Here is a 24,542-nt window from a genome sequence, read left to right on the forward strand (position 1 = left end):
TTACTACTTGAGATTTTCCAGACTGAATTTTGTTCCCTTACAAAAGGGGTTAAAATGATCTTTGGCAAACTACCAGATGACTACAAATACATTTAACTCGACCTTGCTCCAATATTAACATTTTCACAAACCACAGTAGACAGACCCTTGCTGTTTCTTCATTATCCTTTCCAGCTGTGGCTGAAAGCCCAAATGATTCCACTTTACCCGAGAGGTATTCTGAACGTGTTTCCTACTTTAATCACATCCTTTCAGCACCAGGAGGCTTCGCCTGACAGATTATCTTCTCCACAGGCAGGCAGCCACATCCAGACTTTGATGGGGTCCCAAAGCCTGCAGCATCGCAGCCGGGAGCAGCAGCCATATGAAGGAAATATAAACAAAGTGACCATCCAGCAATTTCAGTCACCATTGCCTATTCAGATCCCCTCTTCACAGGCCACGCGGGGACCTCAGCCTGGACGGTGCTTAATTCAAACTAAAGGGCAAAGGAGTATGGATGGCTATCCAGAGCAGGTGAGAAGAATTGGTTTTTTTTTTTTTCTTTTCTTTTTAAATTATTGTTGAATTTTCAGGGAAATATGAAAAGTCCATGGTTTGCTTGCCCTTATTAATGTGGTTCAGGACACATTATGTCATCATCTTGAATCGGATGGAATACTCTTTGTAGGCATTTTATTGATTTTCAGTGGTTAAGTACTGTAACACACAGGAATTTATGGTTAGTAAAATGCCCTTTCAACATCACATAGGAAAAAGGATGGGTCAAAATTGTTTTATCTTGTCTCACACCCAACTCCAGTTTAGCTCTACAGCTTTGGAATAATATAGAGAACCTTAGTGGGTGAGGTGTGTAGACCAAGGCCTCTGAGGTAATAGTGTAAAAAGTTAGCTATTGTTAGTTATTCGTTAGTTATTAATCCTCCTCCTTTGTAGGTAAACACTTTCTAGAAGTTCAGGTTGTTGAACAGCATAGATATAAAGCTTTGCTATAAGAACATTATAAAGAATATCTAGAAGAGAAATACTGCTGAAATGCTCCAAAAACTACTGATCAATGCCATGGAGCAAAAACTTTGCGGCTCTTCTGACCTATCTAAACTTGGGATATGCTTTTCCATAGTAGAATCTGCTTTTCTTCCTTAGGACCAGAAAACATAATCTTATCTATTGAATTATATTAAGCTTAGGAAGAAAGATATTAAGACCTTAAGAATCTCATAAAATTAATTTCTCTTATTTCATTTTTCACATAATTAGGCAAAGCTCCCATTGACTGTACTAACTCCTTAATATGGTTTTAAAAGGTTTATTCCTCACTCAAACTTTACATTTCACTCCACCTTCTTTTCTAAACCTATCAGTCAAGATTACCTTCATTTCCAGTTTTTTCTTTATATTAAAGCGCTACTTATCATTTGGATCCCACTTTCTTTAAACATTGCCTCTATTTCTTAATACCGATCTTAAAACTGAAACATGTATTATCATTCTCAGAATCACAGATTTTTTTTCCAAGATAATTCTCTTCCTCTCTTTCCTTGAGCTAAGTCAAGAGCGGGACTTCACGTATAATAACCAGATAGATGTTTATCATCAGCTAATGATGTGAGGTTTTTAATTCTCCAGAGATTCTAAAAATTTAATTTTTAGAATCTATGCTTTACCAAAGGCATCCTTTGGAACCATGCTTTACCAAAGGCATCCTAGGAAGTTAAAAAAAATTCATATCTATTATCCCATAAATATTATAATCTCAACCCAGTTCTCTGATATAGTTTTTATTTATTTATTTATTTATTTTTGGTAGTTGTATATGGACACATGCCTTAATTTTGTTTATTTTTATTTTTTTATACCTTTGTTTTATTTGTATGTGGTGCTGAGGATTGAACCCAGTGCCCTGCACGTGCTAGGCAAACACTCTACTGCTGAGCCCCAGCCCCAGCCCCTATTTTGTTTATTTTTATATGGTGCATTGCCTCACACATTGCCTCCTGCTCTGTGTGACCTGTAATTGTGTACATGCAACTGTGTACAACTTAGAAAGTCCATTTATAGAATTTATGGTGTTGAGGTGCAAATTCTTTGTGTCAAACTGAATTATGAATCCAGAGCTGCAATGTGTTTTGTTTTCTTTTGTGTGTGTCTGGTATTACTGTGATAACTGGAGAATAAAAATCTATGGGAAATCTTTACAAATAGCAATACTTTACAATGGGCAATATGAGGTATGAGATTCATTTGAAGTCATTTGAGTAAATAACATATATTGAAATCATTTAATACATATTTTCTAACAATCTTAATTAAGTTAATATATTTCATTTAAAATCTATATTTTATTAGTGTGTATTAATTGTGAATATTAATGGAGTTCCATGTAATGTTTCAAGGCATGCATAGAGTGCTGATCAAGCACAGCCTCTCTTTGTTTCCTCACCCCACTCCAGCTTCTCAACTCCTAGTAATCAATTTCTACATTCAAATCAGCTTTTTTTTTAACTTCCACATATTAGTGCATGCAGTACTTGTTTTTCTGTGGCTGGCTTATTTTACTTAACACAGTGTCCTCCATTTCCATTCATTTTGCTGCAAATGACAGGGTTTCAGTTTTCTTTAGGACTGAATAATATTCCATGTGTATACAAACCACTTCTCTTTACCCATTTATCTGCTGATGGGCACCTAGGTTGATTCCTTAACTATTGTGAGTAGTTCTGCAATAAACATGGGAGGGCAGGTTTCTCTTCGATATCCTCATTTCATTTCCTTTGAATTTATACCCCAAAGTGGGACAGCTGTATTACGTGGTAGATCTATTTTAGTTTTTTGAGGAACCTCCATACTGTTCTCCATATATTATACTAAAAGACATACCCACCCTACATTATAGGACAGTTCTTTTCCCTCCACATCCTAACATTTGTTATTATTTTTTTTAATAACAGTCATTCTAACCAGGGTGAAATGACAACTCACTGTAGTTTTGAAAAAAAAAACCTGTAATTTAATAAAAGAAATCTTTCCAAGTTTTTCCTTTTACATCACTTAGCATGATGTGAACTATCAAATTCCTGTCCCTGCCCTTGTTCCTACCAGACCCACTTCTCTCCAGAGTTCTCCATAACATTAATGAATCTTCTATTGACCATTTTGCTATGACCAAAAATCCTTGATTCCCCTTTCTTATGGCCCACATCCAATTCAAAGCAATTCCATGCAAATATATCCTGAATCCACCCTTCTCATCTCCTGTACTACCACCTTAGTTGGCCATAACCTAACCTCTAACTACTGCCAAAACCTCCTAATTGCTTTCTTTTCTTCCAGTTTACTCCTCTTTTATTTATTCTCCACTGTCAGTTATTTTTTCAAAATATGAGTCATATCATATCACTCTTCTGCTTAAAACCCTACACTGGATTCCCAAATTTCTGAATAAATTCCAAATCCTTATATTACAGTGTCCCTACAGATCTGATCTCTGCCTACCCCTTCCTTGGGTCTTTCCTTAGCTGTTCTCTGTCCTACTGATTTTATTTTTTAACAGCTTTATTGATAGAATTTACATACCATAAAGTTCACCTGTTCAATATATACCAGTAATTTAATTTTTGTCTTATTTATGCAGTTGGGCAACCATCATTGCAAACTAATTTTATAATATTTTCAGCATTCTAAAAAGGACCCATGCACTCACTAGCACTTTCAATATTCCTTCCCTCTAGCCTAGCCATCCACTCATCTACTTTGTCTCTGAATAGAATTGTCCTATTCTGGACAATTAATATAAATGAGATCATGCAATATGTGTTCTTTGTGTGCGTGTGTGTGTGTGTGTGTGTGTGTGACTTGTTTGTTTCTCTCACTGCACATGATGTACTCAGTGTAGCTTGTATCAGTCCTTCATTGCTTACCATGGCCAAATAATATTCCATTGTATAGATATACCATATTTTGCTTATATATTTATCAGTTGATGGACATTTGGGTTGTTTCTATTTTTCACTTTTTATGAATAATGCTGCTATGATCATTCATGTACAGATTTGTATATTCTCATGTTTCTTGGGTAGATAAATATGAGTGAAATTTCCAGGTCATATGGAAATTATATTTATCATTCTGAGGAACAGCTAAATTTCTAAAGTAGCTACAACATACATTGCCAGTAGCAATAAATGACTGTTCCAGTTTCTCTACATGCCTACCAATACTGAGACTTTCATTATAGTCATCCTATGAAATAGTATCTCATTGTGATTTTGATTTACATTTCCATGATGACTAGAATTTCACACAGTGTAAAATATTTAGGTTCAAGTTGTTTTACTTCCCAAGAGGATTTTAAAACAAGTGTATTGTTTCTTTAAAAAAAAAGTAATAGGAAAGAAAGTCTTCTTTGATATTTGCAACTAAGCAAGGCTCTCCTATAAATTTTTTAACCACCTGAGACATTTGATTGCAAGGACTCAACTCAATAAGACTTATGCCAAAAGAGAATGTTTTGACTCATGTAAACTGAAACTGCAAGGATAGGCAGGTCTCAGAGAAGATAATGCAGGCTCCCTGGAAGTCTGGACTTCTGTTTCCATGGGTTGGTTCCTGTGTCAAAAAGACTTTCTCCTCATACTTGAAAGATAGCTGTAAGAGTTTCAGATCTCTTACAAAAACTAGCAAGTTTCAAAACTAGCAAGAAATAGCAAGATTTCTTTCCTGGAAATCTTAATAGGCTTCTCATTCCTCCTTTGTGATTGGGTTACTTGCCCATCCTGTAAACAATCACATTTTTTACTTTGTTTTAGGTCTAGATAACGTGACTCATCCAAAGCATACAGGCTGAGAATATGGGAGTGAATGGTTCTTCAAACAGATTAAGGTAGACCAGTGAATGGATCTTAGTTAGCAAAAACAAGTACACAGTAAAAGTTTATAATACATACAGCTGAGAAAGAGAATGGCCACTAGGAAATCAATTTATCATAGTATCACCAGATATTTTTTCTGTAATGATATTTCCCTAATCCTGAATTATACCTCCCAAAACACATGCATGTATTTGTGCGTGCGCGCACACACACACACACACACACACACACACTCACACACATTTCCTTTATTCTTGCTGTGAGGTTTTAGATCATTGTGGGACCAAGTCAGAGCATTGGCTTCTACATAGATTATGACCTCACCAGGCCTTACTATGACACAACAATCCATTTTATCATGAAGGCCTCCATAAAATAAGACCCAGTATTTTAATTAAAGTAAGATTAACACAGACCAGAAGTTTCAAGTCAAAGGAAGTAATAGAAAGAGATGCTGAAGGAAGAAAATGCACCCTTGATTGCTTAACCAAAAATTTCATTCTCTGTTGTCAAAAGAAAATTGAAATATTGATTGGCACTAAATAAGCTATTTATTAGACTCCTAGACTTGACCTTTTGCTAGAATGCTCCTGTCCTCTTTGCTAATCCTCTTTGATTTCAGACTGCTTCTTGGCTGGGAGGTATTCTCTCTCTTAACATTTTATGGCCTCTCTGGGCCTTGGCAGACAGGTGGAACTCCTTATATGTGAGATGAATACTCTTCCTGACATGCTTTATGAGACCCAGTAGTCACAGCACAACCTATTAGCCATACCTTAGCATGCCCAAGAGTAGTCTAGCTTCAGATAAGAATTTATGTTTGTTTGTCATATTTATAAAACCACAGTGTCATCTTTATTATTTCTATTATTAAAAAATATATTGAGACAGTTCTTCAAATACTTGGCACATATGAAATTTGTTTTCCTTAGATTTTTAGTGCCTTCAAGATTTACAATAATATAAAATAGATATAGTCACTACCTTGAAAAAAATGACTGGAAAAAACTCTCAGCAATTTCTGTGTAAATGAAATCTGTTGCATTTGTTTCTTTTCGGGTTTTAGAGTGGCCTGGGGAAAGCAAGGAGTACATATACCTTCCCGTGTTGTGCAACATGAGATTTTCACATGAGAAAGATATAACCCAAATTTTAAATAATTTAATTAGAAATACATAGATGGGCAGACACAAAAGAAAAATGTTTTAAGCATATTGGTTGCTTTCTTCTCATTTTCCAATTAAAAAATAATAAGAAGAAAGGTAAACTAATATATTGAATAAAGCTAAAATATGTCAGCTAAATCAAGCTATTATATGTTCATAAGCATAGACTCTGAGCCATATAAACATAACCTATTATAAATTGTAGTTGCTACTATTCTATGATTACTAGTTTTAACAAATCTAGTGCAATTGAAAGAAAAGTTGTAATTAACTATATCTTTACAAAGAAAAGATGAGCCATTGAGAGGCTGAGGCAGCATCATTGCAAGTTCAAGGACAGCCTGGGCAAATTAAGGAGACGATGTTTCAAAATTTTTAAAAAAAAAATGTACTCAGGATGTAGCTCAGTAGTACAGCACTTCTGGATTCAATCCTCAGTGCTGTAAAAAAAAAAAAAAAAGATATGAAAGATTACTTTTAGTAATTGCTTTTACCCATACTTTAGAAATTTCATTAATGACTATGACTCTACCATAAAAAATCACACTGGTATAAATGACTTTTTGCTTTTGTGTTGCAAGTGAACTATGTAATAAACATTATATTTACTATTATGAACTATGACAATGAATTACAGATGGTCACATTAAGGAGACAAGCCAAATGAATCTAGTTTCCAGTGATTCACGATATGTGCTAATTAAGTCAGGAACAGGATTTATGTTTACCTTGAACTGCCTAAGAGGTAGGGATTAAAAGATACCTTGAAAATAAAAACACAGAACGTTTTGGGCATTTGCATTAAACTAATTACTAGGCTAAGCAAGAATGTCAGGAGAAAACATTAAGCTTCTTAAGAAAGTAAATATTTCCAATCATCTTTAAGAATGTTTCCAGTATATGTTTATATAAATACAAAATATATGCTAATGTGTTTCTTTTTATTTTTTCTTAATTATTAATCTTTTGCCTGCAAACCTCTGGTAACACTTGATTCACCTTATTCCAGTACTTATTCTGTACTTAAAATGTATAAAAGTTTTTTTTTCTTTATGTAACCAAGCCTCTTGGTCCCAAGGCTTTCAATCATCTGGGGTCATTCTGTCCCACTTTATATGCAGAGCTAGCATTTTTACCAAGGCCCACATATGTTCCCAGTTCAGGATCACCAGGAATTCTCTAGGTTGTCCCTGGCGCTGATTGCCTTTCTACTGAATTCTTGATCTGGTCTGTATTGACTTTAATGATTGATAACATTTTTACTGTAGTGTTACTCCAAGGCAATTCTACTCCTAATGCCATTATTCCCCTTGGTACTATAAAACACAAGGCTCCAGTGTTTAACAGACTTGTACTGATGATTTGGGGTGTGGGGGCAGGGGAATAACATAACACAGAATGCTAGAATACTTGCCCTCAGAGTCCTAAACACCTATTTTGACATTCCCTGTCATAATCAATATCTCCATATTCTTTCTCAAAAAGATATTTATTTTTTAGTTTTAGGTGGACACAACATCTTTATTTTATTTTTTATGTGGTGCTAAGGATCAAACCCAGTGCCCCACGCATGCTAGACAAGCACTGTACTACTTCAGCCACAACCCCAGCCCAATATCTCCGTATTCTTGACCTCTTTCTTTGATTTCTTCACAATGTCTACTTTCTTCCAAGGCACCTAACTCCTCCTCCAGAAGCTGCTGCTGGTCTGAAACTATTCACTGAGCACCTCATTCCTCCCATTTCACCTTCACTCCAGCTATGGCCTGTTTCTCTAAAACCCTAATATTCCTGAATAATATAATAATCTATTAAGGAGAAGAACTATCCTACCTTACTAGAAAGCAGAGTACCTTATCCTCACTCTGCATTTGAGAGCTTTCTTCCAATTATCCCTGCCATTCATTCTAACTAAATACATGTGCATTTATGATAGGTTGCTAAAATAATGCATGATCTCTTAAATGTTTATAAGACTTTTGATTTTTAGAACCTACTAATCAAAATTCATTTCTTCAGATGGTAATAAAGTGCATAAAAATGTCTACTTACCTAGGTAATTTCAAGCTATTTTAATCATAACTGTTATATAAACACCCAAAATTTTGTCAGTTTACACAGGTCAATATAGATAATCCTAAGAACTTAGTGCAATATGAGTCTTTTCTACTTGGATGAAGTTATTTGAAAATGTTTGGCTTTGATAACTATTTGATTACTCTTTTTTAACCTTTTTTACATAGTTTTGTGTGAGAATAGAAAAGAATCCTGGCCTTGGATTTAGTATCAGTGGTGGAATTAGTGGACAAGGAAATCCATTCAAACCTTCTGACAAGGTAAGAATGAATTTAAAAAAAAAAATACAAGTATATACTTATTAAGTTTAGAAAAATTATATAATTATAAGTTTATAAAATTATTGTACAAAATATGTTCTTCTGATTCTATGATAAATGAAACTGCTCTATAGATGAGAAGGCAAATTGCTTTTCATGTATAAAGAAAGAAGTTCATATTAGGAAAATTAAATTTCTTATTGACAATTTTAATTTAAGAATACTGTCCTCTACTGTGATAAAGAAGGTTAGAAAAAGATTTTAAGTGTTTTTACTGTGCTTTCATAAGCTAGCTGCGAAGTCAGAAAGTTTTTCAGTACATGGAAAAAAAGAATCCATTCTAATACTTGACAAATAAAAAGGATAAGAAAAAATACATACTTAAGCTTTCTATTTGAAAGGGAAAGGATTTTGGTGTTTGCTGGCTTTTCCTTCAAATTGTATTATTTATGGAAATAAAAGCTATGTAGGTAATTCCTAAAAATTTGTTTCCAAATGTTTGCTTGTAAATCACTTTATTATTTAGGAAAATGCTTTCTCACAGTAACAGGATGATTACATAATGATTCAGTGCCAGGCCAAGCTGACTGACATCTCTTCAGCTCTTCAGGCTTGTAAAGAATTTCATTAGTAAAATTGTAGAACTGAAAAACACGGAAAATAACATTTTAAATGAGAAAACTAGAATTAGCATTCACAGAAGCGCTGGGTACTCCACTCATGCTTAACCCTGCTTGTCACCCATGGGAGAAAGGCACAATCCCATCCAGCTCTAACCTCAACCATTGCCTAGACATCCAACATGCTCCCCACACCCACTGTGGCCTGTGTAATCCCAGTGTAGACTTTCTGACTCCTAAATTAAAAGTGTTTACCCTGAGCTATATAACCTGCCATCAGTGTTTAGTACTATCAGCTCTGAATCGATTAGTGATTATAATTTGATGATAATTAAGATGATCTACTTTTGACCCCATCAAATTTAACCACATTAAGTGACATCATAAAACTTTAAGATGATAAAGAAAGATAGAAATTACATTTGAACAAATTTCCACAGGTTCTTAACTTACCAGTGAGTTACCTGGTCCAGACTCTTTCAACTCACCATTACTATAAAAGCAATTCACGGATCAATTTCTGATCTTGAAACCTGATTCTAAAAACGAAAATAAAAACAAAGAAAACCTCTTAGATGCCTCAATTCCAGAGATATCTGAAGCCTGAAACAGGACCATATTTTCCCAGACATCTTATTTCTTATACTCTTCCTGTCTTTCTTCCTTCCCTTCCCGGAGAGGAAGGACAGAAGAACTTAGACCAAAAGGAGGATTTGATTCCACTATTATATGTATTAGGAGGAAGGGACTAGAAAAAAATTTCCAGTGACCTTTGGAGATGGACGTGCCTTTGGTCACCAATTGGAGCAACAATTCACATTTAAGGATGTGTATGAGGCAGCCCTATGTAATTAGGAGAACATCTACTGCATCTACTACACATTTATGTCCATTTTGAATTATGTGGAGGATAACCATTGGTTTAGTATAATTAAAATATTCAATGGTTTAGTTGTACAATTTAATTGTAGTAAGTTATTAGTAAATCTTAAGACAAAAAGCATAAGTTTGAAATTGTCAGAAACATATGATGATATGCTTAGAAACCCCAAATCATTATGTTTTATTCATCTTGATTTTTCTTTTCATCTCTGGTTTTACATCCCTTCCATAAATTCTTTCAATGAAAAGTTAACAAACTGATAATTCTTAAGATAGTTAAAATTAAAGGACATACTTTTCTCTTCTTTCTCACCAGCAATAACTCTTTTCACTGTATATTTAGAAATACAGAATAATATTTTAAAGTTAAGAATGAACATATTACTTAATAATAAAATGTCAGAATACTGTTGCAATTCTTCTGTTTTCAACAGAGGGGGACTAGATCTGAGATGTTCAAATCATTGCCTATAATTCTTCCATTGTGAAGAATACAAACACTTTATAACTATTCATTTGATTTCTCATTTCTAACTTTTTTTTTTTTTGTACTGGAGATTGAACGCAGAGGTGCTCAACCATTGAACTGCATAGCCAGTCCTTTTTCTTTTTTATGTCTTATTTTCTTTTTTATTTTGAGTCCTTTTTTTGCTAAGTTTCTCAGGATGGTCTGGAATTTGTAGTCCTTCTTCCTCAGTCTCCCTATTCCCTGAGATTACAGGCACTTGTCACTGGGCCTAGCTGTCATTGGTAACTTGTATGATTCTAGTGAGACTGAACTATGTCTGTGATCTTATAATTTGCTCTTCTGTTTAAATATAACAGAGAGCTTGAATTGTATGATGTTTCCATTGAAAGATTTCCACTCAAAAGCACTTTTATTTGGCTGGCTGATTACACTCTAAAACACTTTACAATCTGAAAAGTGAATCTCTATTGTTGCAAAATTGAGAGTCTAGAATTTCCAAAACTACACAAATCTCATTACTGCTCAATTCATTGGCCAAACATATGGTAGATAGCTGGTTAACAAAGTCCAGAGGCTCTAAAGACATTGGCTCTGAAAATGTATGCAAGAATTTAGTTTATTCATAACGAAATGGATTAATCTCTTGGAAAATCCAGTTGCATTTCTTTAGTTCCAGTGCCCCATTCTTATTGTGGTTACATAAAATTTAGAGTTAAATCCAGAGCCTATATCTACCCCAAAATACCAACCATTAAAAAAATAAATTAATTAACTAAAACATTCCTCTGTCCAATATTGAAAACAGATTTTTTTTTTCATGAGTTGTCCATTTTACAGCACGAGGTGAGAAGAAACAAATTATACAGATGTCTAACTTCAGTAGCTGCTACCTGAGTCTGAGTAGAAGTTCTATAGGAGCCTAGTTACCCAAAAGTTTAAGCTGCAATATGGCACATAGTCTTCCAATAAACAAATAGTGGATTAGCAATTCTCAGAAGCTCAGAAGTATTATTTTACTTACTGTTCATGAGTGTTTAAATGCTTTACCTCTCAAAATTTTAAATATCGAAGAACATCTGAATATCTTAGAGGCATTGAGGGCTTTCTATAATAAAGTTATCAATAAAAAATTTCTTTTGTTCTCTTCGTTATTGCTGATGGGAACCACTGTTTCATCCACATACCAAGGATCAGTGTGAAACAGCATCCAGACTGATCATATCCACACAGGAAAAACTTGAATGGTCATCCCACGAGGTTGAAAGGAGACTAGGTCAAAAGTGAGCTTTGTCTGGGCTAAGTGGTGCATGCCTATAATCCAAGTGGCTCAGGAGGCTGAGGCAGATTTCAAGTTCAAAGCCACCCTCAGCAACTTAGCAAAACCCTGTCTCAAATAAAACATAAAAAGGGCTGGGGATGCGGTTAAGCACCCCTAGGTTCAATCCCTAATACCAAAAAAACAAAAACAGTGAGCTCTTTTGTTCATTCTGGAAGAAGTTCTGATCTAAATTCTGGGTTACTATAAGATTAATGCAAAACAAAAACAAACAAACGAACCAAAAAATCCACTTGAGATAGCCAAAAAATTAACTGAGGCTTTAGGAAGGATTCAGGATTAAACCACATATGCCACACTATTCTTTACCAGACTTCAAGAATAGAGAACAGCATCTGGTAGCAAACTTAACTCCCTTCTAAGACCAAAGGCAGTCCTAACCAAATATGGTCTCCCTGGGTTCAAAGAATAGAGTACAATTAGCCCTGCCATTGATACAGTCAGAACAATATTTAGTAGTTGAAAAAAAACCACTTTACTCACCATGGAGTTCATTATTTTGGAGTCCATCTACCATTGTAAACTGCTTTTACATACTAGGAAGAGGAAGCAGTAGAAATGGCCATGGGTGATGCATCCCTTCCTCTCTCCATGACATGGGTGGAAGCCAAAGTCTGGTTTATTACAGTACAGAAACATTGCTATTAGGGTGGCAAGATGTGACTGAGAGATGAAAGAGTTTGATTCAACAAATCTGATAACAAAGCAATAAAAATAATAGCCTTTTATTACCTATAATGTGCTGGACACTGTATTAGGCTCCTTATATGCATAAACTTATGTAATCTTCATAACAACTTCTGTTAGTTGAGTAGTAGTATTATTCTGTATTTTACTCAGTTCCCAGAGGGGTTAATTAACTTGTCCAAGGTCATTTAGCTGCTCTGCGGCAGACAAGATTTGAAACCAAATTGATCTGACTCCAAATCCCTTTCTCTTAATAAGCACTATAAAACATGCCTCTATCTGCAAATGCCACTTAGCAGAGGAGCCACATGACAAATTTATACCCTGTAGAGTTGAAACTAATATGATATTCTAATATTGAAAGTATTGCAGAGCCCTCTAATTAGTCATAGTATACATATTTGCTTCAACAAGTCCTTGGAAGTCAGCATGTATTCTCTATTGAACCTAGATAATTAGGAGCATACTGTACAGGGTGGATTGCTAAGCAATTATATAACTTGTAGACTAAGGCATCCTTGCAGTGGTGATTCTGCCAGTAGAGAAAGCTGCAATATTCTTTATATTTAAACATTCATAACATAATAATTCATGGCTATAAAATTCAAGGGATTTACCAGTATAATTTCCACAGGATGTTATTAGAAAGAAGAAACTAGATTAATAGTTGACTGGTACCATGCTTTTGGTAGTATTTCATAAAGTAACCCAGGCCTCTATGAATGGAAGGACTTGTAATGATGTATCAAGACTCATTGTTCAGGGACTAATATCCTTCCTTGCTCCATTTGAGCAAAGAAGGAGTAAGTACCTGAATTTTAAAGTCATTAAAGAAGATTCACAGCCCCTTTTCCTTATGTACTATAACAGTATTTCACTAAATACCCCCATAAATAATTATCTAGACATAGGATCACAGTGAACATTGTATTATGAGTCTGGCCTGCCCTCAAAGGACTGGAAAACAGGACATAAACATGCCAGAGCTTTGGAGCAAAAGAATTACTTCTTCTCCTCAGCCTATCATAAACACCTAAGCTCAGGAGGTGCCAGAGAACTCACCCATGTTTCTACCAGCTTGGGCAATCTGAATGTAGTCATAGAGGTGATAGGAGAAATAAATTCATGTTCTTAAAATGCTTTAATTTGATACAGGCAAAATTTTAATCCATAGGAAGAATACTGGAAGCATGAAAATATAAAATGTAATGACCAATAGATTCCAAATAAATGGTCTAGAATTTTATAATTCTTATAACTTAATTACATCAATTTTAAATTATCACCTCCAGATCTCCAAGCATCTGCATCAAGATTTTAACTTCTTTAACTCCACCCTTGGGGGAAAAAAATGAACTTTCCTTTGGTATGGATATGAGTATTGCATCAAATAGAATTTTTTATATGATTAATATTAAGAAGAGAAGAATAATCTGACATGCAGAATAAAAGCATTTATTTGAAACCTTTACTCAAAGATCTCAATACTCAGAGGTATATATGGCATTGGCAAGTTCAGAAATGTACAGGAATAGCTTTCCAGTTTTGCTCAGCCTCATGACATTGAGTGATTCATAAACAAAGGGCTACAAAAGCCCTTGACTTAGGAAAAAGGTACATGCTATATGTCTATCCGTCAGGTTTCCTTCACAGACATTAAAAAACAAAGAAAGCAACACATTTGTCCAGAACTCTTCATTGCCTGTGATTTTATTTACCAAATAGATATTAAACTATAAAAAGCACATTTCCTTCGTTTTATACAACTGGTAGGCAAATATGATTTGTTTTCTATATTTCTAAATTTGTGTTATAAATAATATAATTTATAAATTTTCCATCCTTATTTCTGCTTTGAGTGATTATGCAATGCAATGTAATTTGTAAAACCTTTGAATTATGTGAAAATAACACTTAGGAATAAGAGCATATTGTTGATAGACTATATTTTGGACTAAGTTTGAGAAGCAGTTGAAATAGATCTGATGTAATAAATAAACCTGGACTTATTAAGAGTCAATTTTAAGTATAAATTATGTTCTGGTACAACAGATTACTTCAGCTGCCTCTTAGTCATACTGCAGTTTGAGGTTTAGAGTGCCACTTGGTTATTTAAGGACATTATAAGTGAGATAGCAAGGCTTTTTAAATAAAAATATTGGAAGAAAGATCCTAAATCTAATCATAAATGTAGTCTTTATGATGTTCTACTAGTATAAATGTAGTCTATAATCTTCTATTAATAGATTCCCTCAGCCATAACAATTATAGACTTTTTTGAAAAGCACGGTAGACCAGCTGCAATGGTACACACCTATAATCCCAGAAGCTCAGGAGGCTGAGGCAGGAAGATCACAAGCTCAAAGCCAGCCTCAGCAATTTAGCAAGGTCCTAAGTAACTTAGCCAAACCTTGTCTCCTAATCAAAATAAAAATGGCTTTGGATGTGGCTCAGTGGTTAATCTCCCCTGGGTTCAATCCCAAGTACCAAAAAAATTTTTAAAAATAAAGGCATAGTAAAATGCTTTAGCCAATTTGAAAATGTCAGTGACTAGATATTATAATATAAAAAAGACATGGATTTCAGCTTTAAAAATCAAATAATCAAATATCTTTCTACATAGACATAGCTCTTTAGGAAAATATCACCAAAGCATACATGTGAAAAAATAAGGTAATTAAAAAGTACCCATTTAAATAAGAACTTTGGTTGTGACTTTTAAATTCAACAATACACTTAGAAAATCATAAAAATTGAGAATTTCATCACTGTGTGATAAAGCCTAACAACCAGTAAAATATCTCTTTTTTTTTCAATAAAATTAAAGCCCAAATCACACAGTTAGCTATAGTAGTTGCTAGAGTTATGTATTATTTATGTTCTGTCTGCTGCTTCACATTAGCTATTTAGCATGGAACCTGATAAGCAAAGGCAAAAATGGAACAGGAAAGGATTTAGAGACTTTATTTTTAAATTTGTTTCTATTCTTTGGAAAATGTCAAGCATTTCCAATCAAAATATGAAAGCTCTTAACGTTAGTGCAAAAATAATATGTAATTACTGAAAAGAATTGACAGGTCCACCAATGGAAATTAATTACTGAGAGTCAATTAGGTTATTGAAACGTGTGTGTCAAATCTTTCACATTCCTTTTACAAAGTTACTACACGTTTAAAAGTGGTATTCCAAGAACTTTTGTCTACTTTCTTATTTGAATAGGTTAGAACCAACTAGAATTCCTGGAAATATTATAAAGCCAAAATTGCTAGAAATAAAAGCAAATAAATAAAAAGCAGTATATGTCAGGTCTCTGTCTATAGTATCATCATTTAACATGTTTTTTTCAAAAAACATTTAGACACATATATATGTATATATATAAGCAAAGCAAATTATATATATAATATCATAAAATTTTCTGAAAATCTACCCCCATAATTGTTCTAGGCTGGAAGTGGAGGGCATTTCATCTCCTGATCCCAGCTTCCAAATAATCACTAACAAGCAAAATAAACAAACAAGAAGATATTATTGGAACTTTAATCGTGATAGTTTGTATTTATCTTAAGTCACTTTTCCTAGATGATGAGCCTGACATGGGGATTATGTGCAAGTTTTTTTTTAATTGAAGAATTATTTTCAGATGAAAGCTATAAGAGCAGGGTTAGAGACTAAGCAAATACATATATTAAAGGAAGCCTGATTCCACATCAATGGCACCCACAGGGTTGTCTTACCCTAAGAGGAGAAATCGTCTTTAATACTCTAGTATCAGCCAGTCCTTGACTGTAGGCCTCCCCAAAGAGGAGGCGGTAACTTGCCAAGTATTTCCCAGGAAAGGAGGCTGCAGGCTGAGGGGATTTCAAGGAAAATGTCCAATCCTGAGCAGCACCTGTAGCTTGTGGACACAGGTCTGATACAGGAAATCTGGCAGATCACCAAGAGTGTCCATTACTGCATTATGAAAATGGGTTTCTTTCATGTTTCAAACTAAAAGTGTTTTAGTACCAGAGATTCTGATGTACTCCCATCCATAAGAATTACTGTTCCAAAGTGCAGTGCTTTCAACCATGGCATCAGAAGAATTTCCAGCAGCTGAAACTTGAGTACAGATTCTGAAATTGACTATGTCAGATTTTTTGCAGTGAGACTCATTTAAATATGCTTTAAAACCCTATGATTATTCTAATTCAATGTTTTCCTTAGGAAAAAAAAAACTGCATTCTACAAATAAAGCACTAGTTCATTTAAGAGTAAGTAATTATAATTGAATCAAATCTGTATTTCTTTGTAGCTAAAGAAAGTGATTTGTAAAACTAGGTATTGATCAGAAAGATCAAGGAAATTTGGAGTGAATGTCTTAAGATGTAAAAATAGACAGAGTCAGACAACAAGAGACAGATATTAAGGAAAGGGAATCTATGACAAATAAAAAAAGAAACCCAGGTAACTACGCATCACTTTTATTGTGCCATTTTTCCTCTTTGGGTGTGTGAAGAAATTGTGAGAACTCAATGAATTTATTCTTATATCCTATAAATTCAAAATTACACTGTCCCTAAAGATCCTTTGGATGAGTTGGGGAAAGCCACAAACAGATGAGAATAGATATCCAGGAAAGGCTGACAATGAGTTAGCCTAAAGTCCCAGAACTATGCTAGAAAGTTAGATTAATAGGTCACAATTTAGAGTGAGTTATTTTTAAATTTCATATACATATAAAAATTTTCTATTTATGTATATAATAAGATAAATTCAAAATTAAATAAAGCAGTTATAATGGTTTAGGATTACTATATAAGGTATCAAATTATATATGTGCATATATTTAGTTGCCTATTATATTTACAATGTAACTAATATAGTTATACATAGTCTTTTTTAAATTTATCTATTTATTCTAATTTGTTATACATTACAGCAGAATGCATTTCAATTCATAGTGCACATACAGAGCACAATTTTTCATGTCTCTGGTTGTGAACAAAGTAGAGTCTCACTATTCGTGAACTAATTCTATTTTCTTAAGCATAATAGACTATAAATTGCTTCCTATATTTGAAACCTTGTTGATTAAACCTCATCATCCTGCACAAATCATATTCCCATAATAAGAGATTATATTTTAACACCCAGGGACATTCTTTAGTAGGAAATAAGCAACCTTTTTTAGTACTGAACTAAACATCAAAGTGATTAAAGAAAATTCATATCCTACTTTTTGTTTATTTGCCTCTTTGTTTACTGAAGTGTCTGTTTATGTATAGGGGGAAATCATATGTTCCCTCTGTTCCCTACTTCAAGAATGTTTCCACCTTGACTTAGAATGACTAATTTAGAGGAATACCTAGACTTGGGAAATTTTACTTGTTCCTTCACTGTAAGAAAGACTGATATGTTTGGTTTTGTATGAATTGCACAACCAGCAGGGGTGGATTCAGTTCCCTGAAGGTGTCCACCTCTGAACCATAAAAAGTAGTCAAAGAACAAAGAGTGAATCAAGAACTAATTGTACTTAAGATCCTTCTGCTGGTCCTTCCTTCTGGTGTGAGCTGCTTCCCTTTCGTTCATCATCATAGGCAGCCTCAAGTCTTTTACCCTGCACAACACAATTATTCTCCATAAATATATTCTCAGTCCCAGATGCATAAACTACAATAACCTTTTTTATTTAACCTATACATTTCAAAAATTTATACAAGTAACAAGTGAAAATATTGTACTATAACATTTCAAATAATGTAGAAATATAAAGACTAAAAGTGGAAAATGAACTTACTTTTTCACTCTACTCCACACTGCCAATGTATAGCCACTTTCAATCAACATGTCAGGAATTCATGGCTCTACTGTCTTCTGGTCATTTGCTCCAGACTTTTTGGCCTTCTGATTTCACTGCCACATCTAAGAAATACCTCTAGCACGCACAGTCTGACTATACAACAAAGTGTTAGTTATTAAGAAAAACATTATTAAACCTTTAAGAATCATAGTTTGATTGAATATAGCTTACAACAAGACACTCTCTCACTTCAAAAACCTTATTTGAGCTTACGTGACAAAAAAAAGTTTGACTGAATTCATCAATTTGCAATTCATGATTTTGAAATACAAAGACAGTGTCAAAAAAATTACACAATTGAAAGGACTTTGAGGGAGCCTGCAGGGATGATAATCAGAAACCTGAATACCAATACTATTTTAGGAATAGCTACGAAGGAGAATACAGAACCACCTAGAGTAACCTCCTCCTGTTTTTAATAGTTTCTACTATTTTATGCTTTTTGCAATGCTGAGAAAGAAAGCCATTAGGGGATCTGGAAGAATGGGTAAACTGTATGAAGCTCAGCAATCCAAATATCTACCACCAGTTGGGGTCTCATATTTAAAAACAAGCTTTAAAAGACTTATAAAATAAATGAAAAAAAAGTCTTTTCTTTTTCTTTATAAATTCAGAAATCTGGAATGATAATAAGTGGGGGAATATGATCATTGACTTTTAAAAGAAAATATGACAAGTAAAAGAAAATTATTTTTAAGCTCAAAATTTTCATCAAGAAATAAGCAGGATGAAAATGTCCTTTGAATCATAATAGATAGACATCCAGAGATGTTTAATTGCTAGAGAATCATGAGAATACTGGAGCAATTAATGAAATGTAAAATATAATTATAAAATAACCAAAACCAAACACAATTTTAGTTCTTACATTCCAGTTTCCAGAAGAGAACTGTCCATAATGACCAGTATCAAACTATAAAAAAATATTATAATGATCGATCTATCATTTCTAAAAGGAATCTCATAGAAAAGGCAATGAGTTGCTTATGTTTTAGATACTTTAAATAAGTCAAAAGAACTATATTTTATGTACATATAAAATACTAAACAAATTTTAGAATGATCTAAAAAATCAAACAATATGTGTTTCTTCTGCTAGGATATTATGTTTTATAATATTGCCACTAAAATATTTGTAATCTCATAGTCAATTTCTCTGGGTTTCACTAGTCTCCTGATTGCTCCAATGCATTATTAATAATTTTTAACAAGTACAAGCAAGTGGTTTCTATTTTATTGTTTACTCTATTAAAAAGTAGTGAAATTGATTTTGAAATTCCTTTAAACATCTGTACAAGATTTTTGCAAAACCTCTAGATGGCTTTAATCAGTTATAGAATTTTAATTTACATCTAACTCTAATTTCCTAGGTTTCTAAAGCAATTCTCCTTTTTGTCCTTCTCATGGGTTTTCCATTTCATTGTTTTGTGAGCTAAAGCTCAGTCATTCCTCGAAGCACCATGTTCAGCTGTTAGTGACTCTCTTTCTTTCTCTTTTCTTCCTTTCCTAACTTTCCCCAATGACCATGGGATAAATCTCATCTCTTGTTGCATAGAAATTTCTCAGTTACTAAGGTAGCAAATTGTTCAAAGCCTAAAATGTACACATAGCAATTAACTTTAAAATATTTCATCATCATACTTCTGATTCATAAAGAAAAACACTATTGATAATACCTTGTCTTTGATAATATTGATAATACCTTGTCATCTTCGAATAATTATAGAGACTAAGTAAACACAGTCTATTATGTATGTTTAATGTTGCTTCTTCAAGACACAATAGAGCTATATATTAATGTTGCCCACTTAAGGAAAAGAAAACTAATATTTGCTACTATGGGAGAAAAACAGTAGCCCCTTAAAAGCTGTTAAATCTATGGCTCTGTTTGCTATTTTCATGAGTTAGTTTTTCCTCTAGAAACTCTTGTTGAACTTTCCATAATTACAAGACATCATGAAATTCTATATTCTAATATATTTAATGTGTTCTGAATTATAATTGTAATAGTGTATAATTTTTACTTGAGGTATGGCCTTCCTAGAAGCCAATTTCTTAGCATCAGCTAGAGCTAAGATTTTTTTTCTAGAATTTTAAAGAAAATCATATTTCACAAATTGAAGTTGCAGTTCCCTTAAGACAAGTTCTATTTTGGAGTCTACACTTACAAGAGCTGAGACTGTCATAGTCACTCACCTTCATCATTAAAAAAAAAAAAACACAAAAAGCTCTTTTCTCCTCTAAAGTTAGAATGTTAAGTACCGGTCTTGTAGTCTAACTTTCTGAATCCTTGGTTTATGTCTGGAGGTGTAGAAGGTAGGTAACTAGTAAGAAAAGGTCAGATCTGAACACTGTGAGAAATCTCCTAAATTCATCCTTTCTCAAAAGTACTTGTGAAAAGCAAAACTTTCTATACAGCCATGAGGGGTACTTTTGGAAGACTCATCTATGACATAGGTAAAGACTGGTTTTTAAGTGGGGCAGAATATGAGATGGCAACAGGTCATGCCCATATGGAGCATCAAGGTCTGTGTCTCACACACATCCAGATGTTGATGTCTGAGGAAAGCAAAGATGTCTCTTCTTTTGAAAGGACTTTAAAGCATCTATGATGTTGCTCTGTCATGAGATAATCTCCAGAGGTGGTACTTAGGGAAGCTACTGGGCTGAAGCCATTAAGAAACCTGAAAGTTATTAATGAGAGGAGAGAAAAACACTCAGAGATTAGCCATAAACTACGAACTAGGGTACATACTAGCACCCACTACTATAAGGAGCCGATGCTTCTCTGTTGGAGTTAATGATCATTAAGAACTACTAGCAAATCCTGCAGATAGGACCCATAGACACTGCTGAGTGAATGATAATTGGAACCATTATTCCTGTGAGCCACCACAAGAAATACTACAAATGAGGAGAGAGAGGCTTTCCAGCCCTCTTCCTGTCTCTTTCCAAAATAAGAGATGTTAATCCCCTTACCTACTGGGAACTCTAGGGAAATATGACAAATGACAAGTGTTGGTCTTTCAATATATTCCAGAAGTGTAATTTTCTGGTTGCATAAAAGACCTGGGATTATAGTTCAGCTTTCATACTTTTAATAATTATAGTAACATTTGAACCCTATACTGAATACCATCTACTGTTCTAAGTAGACTGCATGTATTCACTCACTTAATGCAACTATTATGTACCATTATTTTATCCGTTTTACTAATGAAAAGTTATGTATACAAACTTTAACTTGCTCAAGCTCATCTATTTGTAAATGTTAAACTCAGTTAACTCTGGAGCTTAACTACTAATTACTTGCACAATATAGTAGACAGAAAAAAAATGAACCTGTGTGTATGTTATATTACATAGAAAGAGTGATATGAGGAGACTATCCTGGATTATCCAGATGCCTCCAGTATAATCACATGGGTCCTTAAAAGGAGACTCTTTTCCAGATGCAGTTGGAAAGAGATGTGACAACGGAAAAATGGTCAGAGAGATACACAATTGCTGCCTTAGAAAATAGAAGAAGGGGACTATGAGCCAAGGAATGTGAACATTCCCAGAAGATAGGGAAGGCTGGGAAATGGATTTTTACCCTGGAGATTTCAGAAAAGAAGGCAGCCTTGCCAACATCTTTGTTGAGACCCAAAAGAACTCTAAAATGATAAATTTTTGATGTTTTAAGCCACTAAGTTCATGATAATTTGTTCCAGCAGCACTAGAAAACTAATACTTATTGCCTCATTGAAAAAATATACTTACTGAGGTTTTACTTTTACTGAGGTTTTTCTCTGCCTTGGGCAAGATGATTTTACTATAATTTTAGATAATAGATTATTTCAGTAGTTTTGAATATATTACTTGATAGTTTGACCTACATTTAGCACTCTACCAAAGTTTACAAGAAGCTGAACATATTCTAGATGTTGCCAACAGAAAGTTGATAAGATGCAACTCTTTGGATCTTTGATGCATATAAGATGCTTCCTATTGTTTAGAAAATTAGGAGACTGATTTTCACCAAACAGTAGAAAGTTATTGTTCTAATTTTCAGAATACAGAGTCTGATGAGTTCCCCACAAAATTCTGTCACTGATGCCAAAGTTTTCTTTGAAGTCTCAGAATGAAATGAGTTGTTGAAAGGGTGACACATTACCACAATGAGCTTTTTCAAAGCAATGTCAAAGTTTTCATATTTCTCATCAATATTCATCATACAAGAGACTGCAAAATGGGCTCAGATTAATTGGTCTCTTTCATTTATATACCTGAATACAATGAAACATTAGTGCACTGGCCTTTGGATGCAGTCTTTTGGGAAACATTCCACCTCCACAATAAGGAACGCCACAGACCATTATCAAATGTAGCACTCAGTGCTGTTTCCTCTAACACGGCGATATGCTGGCAGAAAGGATATATATATAGAAAAAGCTATACCAATGGGCAGAAGCAGTTTCCTAGTTGATGAAATTTATTGATCGAAAAGAAATAATAAAGCTTTAGAAAAAAGTACAGGCTTTTGGAAGACTCAGGCTATCATAAAAATAAACTTCAAGGCCAGTCATCAGAACAGCAGTTGAATATCACAAAACCATGTGATGGGTGAAATTAAACCTGCTGCAGACACCACATTCGTAACCTCTAAGCATTCAGCTTGTAGAGTGTTGTTAGTTGCTCTCAGCATTGCAAATGTGATGGCCATAATTCAGCTCCTATGGTCAGGATTCATACAAACCTTATTAAACTGTTCCTGTGCACTGAGCTGAAGAAAAGCCATCAGAATTAATCAAGTAGCAGAGACTTTGACTGCAAGCATCAAATAAGGTCAAAACAGCATCACTCCAAGTACCAAGAGATGTGGTGTCTCATTTTTGGCAATAGTATCATTCTGCTTATGGTACAGAGACCCCAACAGTAAAAAATGGCATCTCTGGGGAACTGATTATATCTACAGTCTCCTGGATTAATGGAGTGTGGCAGCTGTGTGCCCAATGTGGCAAAAGACCCAGTAGGGTTTTATTTGTTGTCACAACCAGTGCCATGCAGTGGTGGCTTAATCATTGTTCTTTATTAGCTATCCTTTTTCAAACAACTGGTTTTCTCTTTTCTTCTAAATTGACCATTTTACAACTAAATTGGCCAAAGATCACTCTTAATAATGCCACCATTAACCTAAAATTTCATCTGTTTTTACGGTGTCCTTAACATACTATAAGTAATACATAATCATTGTAGAAACATAAGAAAACACCAATTGAAAAAATAAAATTGATGTCCTATTACCAGTATAATCACTGTTAATGCTTAGGAATTATCTTTCCAGATATTTTCCTACACAAATATTAACAGATTTCATATTAACAGATTTCAGCAAAAATGGTGTCATAGCACACAGCCTTTTATAAGCTACCTGTTCACCAAGCATTCACCTATTTCTCTATCAGCCTTGTGGACTTCATTCTGTTTTACAGATTTACCATAATTGCTTTAATCAATTCCCTGTTTTTAGACATTTAGCTATAGTTTATAATTTTGTTATTACAATGATACTATAGTGAACATATTAGTACAGGTATGTTGCATATTTTTTCAGTTATTTTCTTAAGATGAGTTCTAGAAATCTAATTACTTGATTAAAATTTATGAATTTTTTTAGTGATTTGGGTGCCTGTAATTTCCTCCTTAAAGAAGAAGGAAAATTTTAAATTAGAAAGCAAAAAATCATTCAAAGACTTTAAGCTAATTAGTTTTTAAAGATCTGAAATGCTATATTAAAACATGAGTAATAGTGGTTTAATTTGGGTTTGTTAAATCATTTACACACACGTGAATGCATACATAACATGCAAACACACATGCATACACACAGTTTTGTGTTTCAGTGAGGTCATTAAATTTATAAACCAGCAAATGACATGATTTTCTAAATAAAAGGCAACGATGTAGAAATTTTATCTTCTGTTTTTGTTAATAACTCTTAGGAATTTTTAAAAATTAATAATAATTGGATTGAGATCTTATTCACATACCATAAAATTCACCCTTTTAAAGTATGTGGTTAAGTAGTTTTGTATATTTGAAGAGTTGTACAACCTTCACCACTAATTTCAGATTATTTTTATGACCTTCAAAAAGAAACTCTGGGTTGGGGTTTAGTTTAGTTGTAGAACATTTGCCTAGCCTGCATGAGTAGGACCTGTGTAGGATCCCCAACACTGCAAAGGAAGGAAAAAAGAAAACTCTATGTATTAACAATTGCTCCCCACCAACTGCTCCCCAGCCTCGGGCAAACACTAATCTACTTTGTTTCTATGCATTTGCCTATTATTT

General features: G+C 33.9%; 1 protein-coding gene across 7 annotated transcripts in view; it reads left to right on the forward strand.

The window, feature by feature from the left end:
* Positions 1-24,542, forward strand: part of Lrrc7 (leucine rich repeat containing 7) — a 432,103-nt gene that overhangs the window by 381,445 nt on the left and 26,116 nt on the right. For all 7 annotated transcript variants that reach the window (XM_048814043.1, XM_048814046.1, XM_048814045.1 and 4 more), the window contains 2 exons: positions 295-516; positions 8,281-8,373. In XM_048814043.1, the coding sequence (XP_048670000.1) occupies positions 295-516; positions 8,281-8,373 (315 nt within the window). The remainder of the gene's footprint in view (positions 1-294; positions 517-8,280; positions 8,374-24,542) is intronic.

This window comes from Marmota marmota, unplaced genomic scaffold, assembly GCF_001458135.2.
Source record: "Marmota marmota marmota unplaced genomic scaffold, marMar, whole genome shotgun sequence".
Classification (NCBI taxonomy): Eukaryota; Metazoa; Chordata; class Mammalia; order Rodentia; family Sciuridae; genus Marmota; species Marmota marmota.